The following is a 14,868-nucleotide window of genomic DNA, read 5'->3' as shown; positions in this document are numbered from 1 at the left end:
TTTTTAAAGCCTTCTCCCTTTCCAGCGTTCCCTGTCCCAATCCTGAAATCCCTCCACTCAGAGTTCAAGTATTTTCCTTCTCTCTGTTAATGAAAACACACCACATTGATTGTAAGAATCTTACTAGATTTCCACTTGTTTTGCCTCAGTTCCTACATCAATCCAAACAATAAGGGCCTTTAAAACATTCATAAATAACCTGCTGCTGCTGGCACCTAGGAGCCAAATGCAGCAATGTTAAGCAACAACAGATTTCATAGTTCAAGAGGCACAGTTAAGGGAAAAGGTTGCTCAGAAAATCACTCTTATTTAGCACAAAGATCCTTAAAAATTGCATGAAATCAGTGAAGTAACTATAGAAACCAATTTCTTCAGCTCCATATCACACGTCTCACACCTCAATTGTCTTTATTATCGTCTGCTGTCAGATCCTTAATCAGAAATGTGAACAGGCTTGATGATTTATTCAGGAGGGAAAAGAATCTGTAGGTCAAGTGAAAAATTTCACACACACACCCATACACACACCGCATCTTCAACCTTAGGTACTTTCATTTCATTCTGTTCTCAGCAGCTCTGGGGGCAACTCCAGTGAGATCCAATATTAAGGCTCAATTAAAATAAGCTCCAATTAGTGGAGCTTTTTTCTCTGGGGCTAGAAAAGTCAGGAAATGGATATTGGGAAATGTAAAAAGTCAGCTACTGAGAGGAGGCTGCAGACATAAATGAACTTATTTGTTGATTTCTACAGTTGCTATGCAGAGGCCTCTGGGAGTAAAAGCTTAACCAGTCTAAGCTATAAACTAAAACCCCTGCAGCTAAACATGAACTGTGTGAAACAAGGGCTCCATTCCAGAACAGAAAACTGCTGGGCCTAGAAAATTAAAAGCCAGAGGCATTTTCCATTTAAAACTAAATCCCAGTACCGCCTCCCAGCCAAAGAATTATAAGCAGTATCAGATTTACAAAACGAACAATTACCCTGGAAAAATGTAGCCTATTGTACAATCCCAGATGCTAAATCTCAAAAGTTTCTTTTTTTTTAAAATCTCACATTATATTCCTCTAAGTATACTGCTGTAGTTTACAAAGACCCATTTCGAGACAGGCCTAAGCCTTGAAAATAAATTTTAAAAAGAGAGCACATAACTCATTGACCTCATTTGAAGTACTGCCCTTGCCTTTAGCAGTTCCTGTCCTTCCCCAAGGCTTCTGCAAATGGTATGCAACAGCAAAATAAACCCTGACCTAATTGCCAGGAGAGAGCTGCCAACCTTCCCTCAAACACAAAGACAAGCATGGTAACTTGAAAGTCCTACCTCTTTGGCTTTCTGCTTTAATCTCAGCTGTTCTGGATCTTCTTTATTAGAACGACTCTATCAAAGGAAAAGAAAATTTTAGTAGAAATTACTAGTATCTAAACACCAAAGCTGCCATTAAATATTTAATAAACGACAATTTTCTCTTGTGATTGAATATCTTAGCTCCAGGGGAAAATGCCTCAATCCAGTCTAGCTGCACTCCCACCCTGGTTTCCCCCGCCCCCTCATCATCTGGGCTGGCTGCTGCAGTTCTAGCCTGGAGGAAGCTTATACTGAAAATGATGCTAACAATGTCAGTCAGGTCCAGTTGAGGCATGACGTTGTTCTTGTAGGAACACTGAAAACTAAAAAATTGGTGGTACAGATGAAGGAAAAGAAAAAAAGAAAAATTGTTGGTTTAAATGAATAAAAACAATCAATACTGGCTGATCTTCGGGTGAAGCCATTTGGGAAAACACACGGTATTTCAAGGACTACTAAAATCAAGAACCTGACTAACCTTGAACGAAATCTCTCTCTTTAAAGGTATAATTTCTAAAATTGTAAGTAGAAAATACATCTCAGTAATTTAATTAAAATATCTTATCATCTTTGGGTCCTCTATAGCACTTAATAGAATGCTGTGCACCATGTCCAATAATTGTTTATTGGATGTCGCCTTCCATAGTACAGGACTGGCATAAAAAGAGAGTTGCTTTCTATATATCAAGCTATGATGGAACAAAGGGTAAGGAACTTTATTTCTGACACCATGAACATCAGTCTACTGGAAAACATGTTTAGGATATGCATATTCTTTTTTCTCATCATGACAAAGTTATTTACTGCTTATAAATCTGAATATTTGTTCCATAAAATGCAACCTTAGCTAACTAACCTATTAACTAGATAGCTAACTAAATAAAAGCTAAAAGTATTTTCATATTTACTAAGTGTACCTGATACATTTATTGATTTACCAGAACCTTTGGTTAAAGGAAAATATAAGAGACAATCTTTAATTTGAGTGCCTACTAATTTCAAAAATCTTAAATATCTACACAAAATTCAACCCAAAGCTGGTAAAATTTTTCTTCATTTTAGTTCCCAATCTACTAAGAAAATTTCATTTCAAGCCAACGATAAACCCTTTTATTATTCTAGTTATAGTCTCACCAGAGAATGAGTCTGTGTATATATGTATTTATATTAAAATATGCATTATGTATATACATATATGTGGGTGTGTATATAATATTTTGCCCCAACATAAAACGGGCACATTTCGATATCAAGCCTTTGTCAGTCATCCAATATTTATACTGGTCATCCATAGTACAGATTCTACTCTGTATGCCACTGTTCTAGCCCTTGGAGACAGATGATAAAGGAACTGTAGTAACTCAAGTAACTTACATTTTAAGAAGAGAAAAATAAATAATTTTATAAAAATGAAACACATTATGATATGCAAAATATTAGTGATGGGCAAAAATACAAAACAAATAATTGCTGACACTGTTAAGTGCTGTAAAGGAAATTAAATAGGCCAGAGGCAGTGGCTCACATCTGTAATCCCAGTACTTTGGGAGGCCAAGGTGGGAGAACTGTTTGAGCTCAAGTTCAAGACCAGCCTGTGTAATGCAGCAAGACCCCATTTCTACTAAAAATTAAAAAAATTAGCCAGGCGTAGTGACTCGTGCCTACAGTCCCAGCTACTCGGCAGGCTGAGGTGGGTGGGTAGACTGCTTGAGCCTGGGAGATCAAGGCCTGCAGAGAACTATTATCATGCCAGTGCATTCCAGCCTGGGCAACTGAATGAGACCCTGTTTCAAAATAAAATAAATTTAATTTGGGCATGGTGGCATGCATCTGTAGTCCCAGCTACTTGGGAGGCTGAGACCCAAGAATCGTTTGAACCCAGGAGGCAGAGGTTGCAGTGAGCTGAGATGGGGCCATTGCACTCCAGCCTGGGTAACAGAGCCAGACCCTATCTCCAAAAAAAAAAAAAGATAATAATAATAACAATTTAAAAATAAAATATATATAATTTAAAAATCAAATTAAAAACAAAAATAAAGAAAATAGAATAATGTGATGGAAAGATAAGTGTGGTGTGTACTTCTTTAGCTAGGATGGTAAGGAAGACATCTATGAGAGGTGATATTTGAGTAGAGATCTAAATGACAAAAAAGATGTAGTCATGCAAAGATCTGGAGGAAAACATTCCAAGCAGAAGGGACAGTAATTGCTAAAGCCTTAAAATGAGAACATACTCGAGGAAAGAAAGATGGCCCATGTGGTTGAAGCATAGAAAAAAGTTGAAAGAGAAAGGCTGGAGATCATGTATTTGCCTTGTAGGCCATGATAAGGAATTGGGGGTTTAATTCTAGCTATAAAAACAATCCACTGGGCTGGGCACGGTGGCTCACGCCTGTAATCCCAGCACTTTGGGAGGCTGAGGCAGGCAGATCACCAAAGGTCAGGAGTTCGAGACCACCCTGGCCAACATGGTGAAACCCCATCTCTACTAAAAATACAAAAAGTAGCCAGGCATGGTGGCGGGTGCCTGTAATCCCAGCTACTCGGGAAGCTGAGGCAGGAGAAATGCTTGAACTCGGGAGGCGGAGGTAGGAGTGAGCCAAGACCACGCCATTGCACTCTAGCCTGGGCTGGGCAACAACAGCAAAACTCCATCTCGAAAACAACAACAACAACAAAAATTCACTGGTGTGTTAGGAGCACAGGGGTGAGATGCCACTGATGTAACACTTTAAAAAAAAAAGAGGCTCTGGCCACTCTGTAGAGAATGCACTGTAGGGATCCAAGATTGAACGCAAAGGCACACAGAGCAATTTGTAGACTGCCCTAAAACAACTGTTGTGAAGAAGAGGCTGACCGGAAAGATAAGGGCAGCGTGGACTAGCATCAAAGCACAGAAGATAATAAATGGTTGCATTCTAAACATATCGTTGCAGGTAAAACTGATCAGATTTGTTGACAGGATGGATGTCGGTGATGAAGTAAAGAGAGGAATCAAGGATGACTCCTGGGATTTTGGCCCAAGCATCTTGGAGGATGGTAACTGCAACTTTCTAAGAGTGTAGAGATCTAAGAAAAAGCAGATTTAGGGGAAGAGAACTCAATGGTCAATTCAACATGCCTAGTTAGAAGTCTAATATCCTAAGTTGGGCACAAGTTTGGCACATTCAAGGATCAGAAAGGTCAGTGTGCCTGGAGCAGAGTAGGTGACAAGGCAAGCTCAGAGAGGTAGGTGGGTGCCAAATAACATAAGGCCTTTTAAAATTTGGTAGGAAGTTTACATTTTAAGTGCAACAGGAAGCCACTGAAAGCTTTTAAGCAAAAGAGACACACATGATTTGTTATAAAAACATTCTGACCATAGTAGGAGAAATAGAAGAATGGATTGTAGAAGGAAAAGAAGGTTACTTAGAAGATAGTATAAAAGTCCAAGTGAAAGATGAATTAGACTAGAGTAATGACAATAGTGATGAAGAAAAGTTGGATACATTTTATAAATAATATAGGAGGTGGTTTGGATGTGGGGAGAGAGGAGACACAAAATAGAGTTAAAGATGATGCCTATGTTTTTCAGCTTGAATGTCTGGGAAGACGGTGGTGTCATTTATTGAGTCAAGAAAATCTATAAGAGTAAAAGGTATTTAGGGGGGAGGAATAACAGGAGCTGTTTTGGACATATTAATTTTGAAGTAACTATTAGCCAATGAAGTCATGTCAAGTGGGGAGTTAATGGTATGAGTCCAGATTTTCGTAATGCACGCTGAAATGGAGATACAAACTTAAGAGGGAATGAAGACAGAGAAGGTGGCATAAGATTGAAGGCTACTAAATCCAACATTTAGACGTCTGGTAAAGAAGGAAAAGCCAAAGGAGATAAAGAGCAAGTATAATACATTATTATAGTCAATAATAACTAAACTAGTATTTAATAGTTTATGACCTTGTTTACAACACAGTAAGTGGAAATAAAATACCAATAATCCACCTCATTACAACGACTAAGTGCTTACTTATAACACTTGAAGTCTCAAGAAAGAGCATCTTTCTGTCCCATCTTGCTGCTCTTCCCAGTGCAGTGGGTGTCAATGTGGGGACTGAGTATGTGGGACAGCAGGAAGCAGCACAGTGACAAGGCTGTGGTGCCCCATATCCTTACGGGGAGCTGGGGCATGTGAAGGTATAGGCCAGTGGTGAAGAATACAAGGTGGTGAGGGAGTGGAGGTCTCATCAAGGAATGGGTCTGTGAGCGTGGTGGCCAATTACACAGACAATGAAATGGGGTGGGGAATTTAGTAGTAGCAGACAGAGGAGTCAGCCAGCATGGCTAGTTGAGAGATTAGTCACATCAATTAAATAACTGATAGAGAACATAAGTTAAATATATCAAGGATAATGGGAGCCAAGTTTCTCAAGACTGGAGAACGTTTTTACAAACAGGGAGAGATTAAGGGTAGAAAGAACTCTGAGGCACTGGATTGGAGTTGCAGGTATCCATATGAACTCACGGTTTTATAATACATACATAGATATACAAATAGTTACAGATGGACATTTGTGTGTATATATAAATATGTGTACATATACACATACCATATATACATTTCCTAGATCTGTCCACTGAGAAGGGCTTACATGTAATGACACCCTTTTAGCAATGAGTATACTGTATGACCTAAGGTTGGTTTCTGAATGTCATCCTCAACTGAAAAGAAGGCAGGCTTCTTAGAGAAATGGCTGATTTCAGGGCTAAAGCATGAAAAGTATAAGCTGGGCCTGGAGTGCCTTGTGCCTGAAAGTGAGTGATGGATGGAGGGACAGAAGATGGATGACTAAGGGATAGAAGGGCCAGCTGAAAGGGTCTCCCACTCAGGGGCAATTTGAGCAACAAAATAAATGACAGTAATGAATTATAACCTAGTAAGACAAAGAGAAATCATGAGCCTATACTAATATGAATAAAGAAAGAAAGCTCTTCCACATGGTAGGGTGCTAATAAAAGGAGGAGAGTTGATGGGAATAAAGATTTGACATTTTGCAACCATGACAGAGGTAGCTGATTTAGGCAGACATCACAACAGATGTCTGGTTTGATGAGGAACTGGATATTGGCATGATCTTAGAATGCCTTCCTATGAAAAACTAATTGATTACAAAGGGAAAAATGAGGCTGGGCAATATATTCAGACTCTATCTCTAAAAAACTAAAAAATTTATCCAGGTGTGGTGGCATGTGCCTGTAGTCCCAACTACTTGGGGGGCTAAGATGGGAGGATTGCTTAAGCCCAAGAGGTCAAGGCTGCAGTGAGCAGTGATCACACCACTGCACTCTAGTCTGGGCAACAAAGCGAGACCCTGTCTCAAAAAAATAAAAAACAAGAAGTGTGGGAGACGGCAAGTTTAAAATGGAGAGAACTAGTAGGTACCAATATGACCCTTTTGATATGATCAGCTTGGAAGAGTGTAGCATTTCTGTGCATTCCTGCCAAGCATGCTTGACCTAAGTCAAATCATAAGGAAATATCAGACGAGCCCTGGTTGAAGGTCATCCTACAGAAAGTTAGGCTTATACTATTGACAATTGTCAAGGGCATAAAAGAGAAAGACTGAGAAACCCTAAAAGAATCTGAAATGAGATGACAACTATATGAAACACAAATTCCTGAATGGGAAAACGGACCATGAAAGAGAGACATGGTTGAGCCAGCTAGTGAAATCAGAATGGGTGCTGTGCATTAGATGATAGTGTTACATATGAAGACGTTCAGGAGTGGGGGTACATGATGTCTGAAGACTACTTTCAAAAAACTTAAGAAAAGAAAAATGGCTGGGCACAGTGTCTCATGCCTGTAATTCCAGCACCTTGGGAGGCTGAGGCAGGAGGACTGCTTGAGTCTAGGAATTTGAGACCAGCTTGAGCATTGTAGGGAGATCCTGTCTCTACAAAAAAATCAAAATTTAGCCAGGCGTGGCGGTGTGTGCCTGTAGTCCCAGCTACTTAAGAAGCTGAGGTGGGAGGATTGCTTGAGCCTGAGAGGTGAACGCTGCAGCAAGCCACTGTACTCCAGCCTAGTGACAGAGTGAGACTCTGTCTCAAAAAGAAAAAGAAAAACAAAAGAAAAGGAAAGAGAAAGAGAAAGAGGAAAGAAAGGTAGGAGGGGAGAGGAAGAAAGAAAGGGAGGAAGAGAGAAAGTGGGGAAGGGAAGAAGAGAGGAACAGAGGGAGAGGATTAATGATTGTGTGTATAGAAAGGGTAATGAAAAGGGTAGAGATAAGGCCGGATGCAGTGGCTCATTCCTGTAATCTCAGCACTTTGGGAGGCTGAGGCAGGCAGATCAAGCTCAGGAGTTGGAGACCACCCTGGGCAACATGCTGAAACCCTGTCTCTACTAATATACAAAAAAATTCGCTGGGCATGGTGGTGAGCGCCTATAGTCCTAGCTACTCAGGAGGCTTAGACAGGAGAATTGCTGGAGGCTGGGAGGCAAAGGTTGCAGTGAGCCGAGATCATGCCACTGCACTCTAGCTTGAGCTACAGAATGAGAGTGTCTCAAAAAACAAAAAATAAAACAAAAAGGGTAGAGATGAAGCAAATGCAGTAAAATGTTAAAATTGGGGGAATCTGGAAAAGGGGGCTGAGAGTACTTTGTACAGTTTCGGCAACTTTTTCTGTATTAAATAATTTCAAAATAAATCAGTTTTTTTTGTTTGTTTGTTTGACTGATTGATTGATTTACTTATTGGAGATGGAGTCTTGCTCTGTCACCAGGCTGTAGTGTAGTGGCGCAATCTCAGCTCACTGCAATCTCCGCCTTCCGGGGTTCAAGCGATTCCCCTGCCTCAGCCTCCCGAGTAGTTGAGACTACAGGCATGTACCATCACACCCGGCTAATATTTGTATTTTTAGTAGAGATGGGGTTTCACCATGTTGGCCAGGATGGTCTCAATCTCCTGACCTCGTGATCCACCCACCTCAGCCTCCCAAAGTGCTGGGATTACAGACATGAGCCACTGTGCCCGGCCTCAAAATGAATTAGTTTTTAAAAAAGCAATTGCTGTGTGATTAGGAACAAATACTCTAAAAAGGGAAGCTATCAGCAACACTACAAATTAAAACAAATGTGCTTAAAACAAAAATTAAGACGCCAGTGCTCAGCCTTTAAGATTTCTCACAATGGCCCCAAGCCTATGAAGAAATGTGGAGCTTCAAAATGGAAACTGTAGTGGAATTAGCTGTTACCTCATCTGACACTAACAGCCCAGGTAAACATTTAAATAAGGGAGAAGGGAAATAAATAGCCTCGGCCAGGCGGTGGCTCACGCCTGTAATCCCAGCACTTTGGGAGGCCAAGGAAGGCGGATCACCCAAGGTCAGGAGTTCCAAGACCAACCTGGCCAACATGGTGAAACCCTGTCTCTACTAAAACACACACACACACACACACACACACACACAATTAGCCAGGCATGGTTGCAAGTACCTGTATTCCCAGCTACTCAGGAGGTTGAGGCAGAGAACTGCTTAAACCCAGGAGGCAGAGGTTGCAGTAAGCCGAGATCATGCCACTGCATTTCAGCCTGGGTGACAGCGCAAGACTCTGCCTCCAAAAATAAAATAAAATAAATAAGCCTCACCACTCTTTTACTCTATTTCCACCCAGCCTGTATTTTGTTCCAAATTACTAATTTTACCCATCACCTTCCTGTCTACTTTCCTTTCTTAACTTCAACTTGGCATGTATTAAATTGGATTCCTAAAAAGACCCTGAAATTTTACAAAACATTTCACCTGGGGTTGAGGATAGGGAGAGCACATAGGAAATGTGAGAAGACAAAAGATTATGATTCATTAAACTAAATGAACTGAAAGCCACCACACCATCCTGGCTGTGAGACATCCTATTAGTAATTTCATTTTAGGAAATCCTCTGGAGAAATCTAAAGGCCTAATAAAACCAAGACAGTCAACCAATGATAAAGCCACCTCTGACCACATTGCCAGGCCACGTTCACTCATAAATCACACTGGCCCTTACCTTGGCTGCCTTAAGTAACATTTCTCTTTCTTCTAAATCCTTTCTCTGCTTCTCCAATTGATCCAGCTTTTCAAGAAATTTGAGCTGTGACCTGGTATCACTACACAGGATGTAATTTTCACTTGCCTGGGAAAAAAAAAAGAAAACAGAAAGTCTTGATCGTGGGCCGCACATTCTACATTAGGTACTGCATAAACCCGCTAAAGACAGGAATACCAACATAAATAGGAAGCTAAACTTTCAGAAGGTAATGATTTTGTTTCCATTAAGCAAACATCCCCCCATACCCACTCCACCAGAAAAGAAACTTTAATCATCCTTAAAATTTGAGAGATGATTAACCAGTTATGTTTCAAAGAACTTTGCTAGTAAACATCATTGCAGGGTGCAGGGGGAGGAATTAAGCCAAGCAGATCCTTCCAACAATAGGAAGTAGAAACTAAAGAGTGTTCTATTCACCAGTAACCTAAATCTTTAAGATTATTATCTACCTCAGCAGAAATTAATATAAGTAATTAAATCTTAGTTTTGTGAAAGACAAAAAGCAAGAAACAATCACCTCACTGAAAAATACACCAAAGATGACAGTTATCACCTTGGTTACCATGGTTAGATTGGTTTAACCTTGACAACCGAACATAACTGCTATCAAAATACAACCCAAGTTAAGATGGCAAACATTAAAATCTTGAAATGCTATTTTGAGGATTACTCAGAGGTGTGAATTTGGACAGAAGCTGTGGTCAAAGAAATTTAGTATACAATTTATAAATGAGAGCCATAACAGACATATAAATTATCTTAATTATTCCATAAAATGATAAAATGCAAATTGCTCAATTTATTCTGTGTGTGTAAAACAGTGCTTTCCCACCTAAATATTTTCTAATTTTCTTCACCTATATAGCTGCCTCTTTCTCCTCTATGAGTGTGTATAGGCAGGAGTGGGGGATGGGGTTAGGGGAGGTGATGGGACAGGGAGAACTTTCTAATCAATGTTTAAGACATCTTGCCATCTACTCATCTCAATAATTCAGATATTCAAGAGAAACTGTATAGTAGAAAAATCAAAGGTCTTTAAACAACAGTCAGTGCCTGGCCTGGAAATCATGAGTACCATACCACTCCTATCTTTGTTTTATCCCCCTGCTTATGGCTGATTCAATTAACTGGGACTGAGGGATTTCATATGCCCAAGATTCTTTTTAAATTAAATTTTTATTGTTGGTATTTAACTAGATCAAAAGAGTATTACATAGTTTAAGGAACAAGGATATATTAGTGCTACTTATTTTACTTCATGTTTAATACAAAAAGAATTCTCAACTGTTTTTAAAGTTAAATAACACAAGATAGAATATGGAATACATTATAAGCTAACCATAGAGGTTAAATATAATAACCAGTGGTTTCCTAAATACTTAATCTTTACCATTTTTGTGTTTAGACACTCTGGAAATAGTTTAATGATGGGATTTAATTTAAAAGGGACAGCAAATACTAAATTAAAAAGGGGCACAGACTTTTTAAATTTTAGCCCAATCATATTCCCATGCTAAGATTCCTTCCTCTCTCTCCCCCAACTCATATACAATGACCTCTGACATTCGCATCCTTTTCTCTTCCATATTACAATGAGTGCCTTCCCTATTCATATTAAGTGCCTTCCCTATTCACATTAAGTCTATAAACAAATGAGTGCCTTCCCTATTCATATTAAGTCTATAACCTTATTTAAACAACAGTAACCCCAATCTTATGTTGCTTCCTGTATACCTAGCTGGCCTAACTGAAGACTTCACGCACCAACAGAGTAGGGCTTTACAATGTTAAGGCCACTGCCTATTAAATGGTTTAGCCATGAAAATGTAATGACCCAGACCAAATGATATCAGCACCATCAAATGAATCCCATCTAAAGCAACCAGTATATACCTTTCAACTGGAAAACTCTGAATGAAGCTTCTCCATGGCCATAGGCATACAGGCGACTATAATATATCTTCAGTGGGAAAACACCTGGTACCCAGATCAAAAGCTCTGTACTACAAGTCACTTTCTACTTATTTACTTAGATCTCAGTTTATGACTAATGATTAATTAAAGAATTATATCAAACCAGATGAAAGATTATCAAAAGTAAATGGATGTTCCAGAGTGGAAAGAGATGGGGGATTTCACTTTTTTAATAACAGTAACTCACTTTTATAAAATCTATGGGGTAGAATTTCCTATACTGTACAGATAAAAATAAATCCTATCAGGGATGAACTGAACTACAAGGACAGGGATAAAGCTGGGACATAAAGATTATTACAAACAAAGATTAAAAAATAACAGTTATTTCAAACTGAATCCAAATATAACCAAATGATAATTATTTTGACTTAAAAGGGCTGATAATCTTTTGTTATTTTCTATATATGCAAAGGTAGACGGTGGCATCAGCTGTATTAACGAATGAGTGTAGGAAAAGGAAAGCTCAGGAAAATCAGTCAGAATAGGTAGTATACAAGACAGCAAGTTAAGGAGGTGTTAGCTTTAAGCTAACTTAGTGAGGTCTTCTAGGTGGGGAAGATACTATCCATTTTGTCTACTACAACTAAATGTTTGGAAATATGCTACTGATATACAACAAAAGAATTCCAGGTGAAAGCTATACACAATAGAGCTTTGAATGCCATTCAATAAATATTACTTTAAAAAATTCTATTCCATTGTAAATTATACTTATTATGTTTTATATAGAAACTGCCTACTATAAATCAAGATGTACTCATGTGGCCAGGCACGGTGACTCACACTTGTAATCCCAACACTTTGGGAGGTCAAGGCGGGTGGATTGCTTGAGGCCAGGAGTTTGAGACCAGCCTGGCCAACATGGCGAAACCCCATCCCTACTGAAAAAGGTATTCGTGTATCTCTGAAACAGCAGTGTGATTAAGGCAGAAGTAGGGAGAATACAAGTTTGAAAAACTGTAAGATAGTTTAAAAAGTTAAAGTAATAAGTCAAAAATATGTCTATAATTTTCCCACAGCACAAAATTACAGCTAAGCTGATAACAATCCAAACTAGATTGTAGATTTAGGATGTTAATTGTAATCTCTATGGTAATGGCTAAGAAGATATCTAAATACATCCAAAACGAAATGAGAAGGGGATCAAGATGGAACAAAACAAAAACAATCAATTAAACATAAGAAGCAGAGGAAGTGAGGAACACAAAACTTATAAGGCATACAGAAAACAAACAGCAAAATAGAAGTTACTTCTTATCAGTAATTACATTTTAAATGTAAATGGATTAAGCTCTTCAAAGAGACTAGCAGAATGAATTTTAAAAAATGATCAAACTATATGCTGTCTACAGTTTAGTTGAAACCATATCAATATGTTGAAAGTGAAAGGATGGAAAAAGATATTCCATGCAAATAACAAAAGAAAGTAATATCAGACAGTATAGACTTTAAGTACAAAACTGTTAAAAGAGACAAAGAAATTATTATATATTGATAAAAAGGTCAATTCATCAAGAAGATACACACATCAAACCAGAGTTCTCAAATATACGAAGCAAACAAACATTGACAGAATTTTGTTTTAAAAACAGTTCCACAGCATGGGCAACAGAGTGAGTCCCAGTTTCAAAAAAAAAAAACAATTAGTTGGGATGGTGGCACATGCCTGTTAGTCTTAGCTACTGGAGAAGCTGAGGTGGGAGGGTGGCCTGCGGTGGGAGGGTAGCTTGAGCCCAGGAGTTCGAGGTTGCAATGACCTATGATTGCACCACTGCACTCCAGCCTGGGTGACAGAGTGAGACCCTGTCTCTAAAACAAAAAGAAAAAAAGAGTTCCACAATAGTTGAAGATTTTAATATCGCACTTTCAATAATGAATAGAACATCCAGATGGATGGTCAATAAGGAAACAGAGGACTTAAGGAAACAGTTGGATAAACCAACTGTATCTATCAGACATCTATGAAAGGAGCAGAATACACATTCTTCTCAAGTGCACATGAAACGTTCTCCAGGATACAATGTATGTTAAGTCATAAAACAAGCCTCAATAAATTTTAAATGAATGATTCATACCAATTATCTTCTCTGACCACAACTGAATGCAGCTAGAAACCAACAACAAAAGGAAAACTGGAAAATTCCCAAATATTTGGACATTAAACAACATACTCTTAAACAGTCACAAAGCATCAATAAATCTCAAAAGAAATGAGAAAATATTTAAAGATAAATGAAAACGACAACACAACATACCAAAATTTATGGAATGCAGTGAAAGCAGTACTCAGAGGGAAATGTATAGCAGTAAATGCCTACATTATAAAAGAAAGATCTCAAATAAAAGACCTAACTTTACATCTTATGAAACTAAAAAAAAAAAAAAAGGAGCAAACTAAGCCTGAAGCTTAGAAAGAACAAAATAATATAAAAACTAGAGTGGAGATACATGAAATCGAAAATAGATAAACGAAAGAGAAAATTAATAAAACCAAAAGTTGCTTCTTTGAAAAGCTCAACAAAATCAACACATCATTCGCTTTACTAGCAAAGAAGAAAAAGAGAGAAGATGCAAATAACAAAAATCAGTAATGTAAGGGAGATCATTACTATTGACCTTACAGAAATAAAAGGTTACAAGAAAGTATTATTAACAGTCCTATGCCAACAAATTAGATAACCTAGGCGAAATGAAAAAATTCCTAGAAACACAAAATATCTTTATTTTTGTGTGTTTCTAGGAATTATAAAATACTGATATTAATGTTTTGTTTTTGTCATAACTTTTTATCCTTTTTGATCACATATTCCTAAGTCAGTCCAGCAAATTTTCACAAAGATTTATGCAAGTGAGGACCTCAGCAATCATATGTAGTTTTTCCAACATTCTAAATGAAGCAGAAAGGAAAAAAAAATAATAATATGATTCCTCTAGGGAACTTACTGGTGGTGTAGTAGCTGACAATTTCCTAGTTTCCCTTAACCTTTGACTAGGATATCACGGCAATGACTATTCTTTCAAATTCAAAATCTCTTAAGGTTACCTACATACCATCTTGTTCAAAATCTAGCTATAAACATTTCTTGAAAAAAGAGAAACAGTTATCTTATTTATTTATTTATTTTCATCTCACGTTACCTTCTCTTTTCATCCCTAATCACCCAATATATTCGCTCTCCTCCAACACTACATGAAGTGCTTTTACCTTGATAACAGCAAGTCATTTGGTTCCTACCACTAGGGATACAAGCTATTCCTGCATTTAGTTTTTTTAATAAAAGTAACCAATAACACTAAGTAGCATCAATATGAGCACTCAATGCAATCATTTAACTTATTAAAAGGAACAGAGGATGAACAAGTGGAAACATCTAATGTAGAACATAAGGACTATAGTTAGTAATACATTGTTTTCAGGATTTCTGCTAAATGAGTAGATTATAGCTGCTCTTGCCACAGGGGAGAAAATGGGT

The 14,868-nt window shown here is 38.1% G+C and overlaps 1 protein-coding gene across 2 annotated transcripts in view; it reads right to left on the bottom strand.

Annotated features, from left to right (window-relative positions):
* The window catches only part of TAF4B (TATA-box binding protein associated factor 4b), a 151,407-nt gene that overhangs the window by 62,311 nt on the left and 74,228 nt on the right, over positions 1-14,868 (bottom strand). For both annotated transcript variants that reach the window (XM_025365231.1, XM_025365232.1), the window contains exons 12-13: positions 9,377-9,502; positions 1,320-1,376 (exon numbers count right to left, since the gene is read on the bottom strand). In XM_025365231.1, the coding sequence (XP_025221016.1) occupies positions 1,320-1,376; positions 9,377-9,502 (183 nt within the window). The remainder of the gene's footprint in view (positions 1-1,319; positions 1,377-9,376; positions 9,503-14,868) is intronic.

This window comes from Theropithecus gelada, chromosome 18 (genome assembly GCF_003255815.1).
Source record: "Theropithecus gelada isolate Dixy chromosome 18, Tgel_1.0, whole genome shotgun sequence".
Lineage (NCBI taxonomy): Eukaryota > Metazoa > Chordata > Mammalia > Primates > Cercopithecidae > Theropithecus > Theropithecus gelada.
Note: the sequence above shows the minus strand (reverse complement) of the source record. Positions and strands in the feature narration are given on the sequence as shown.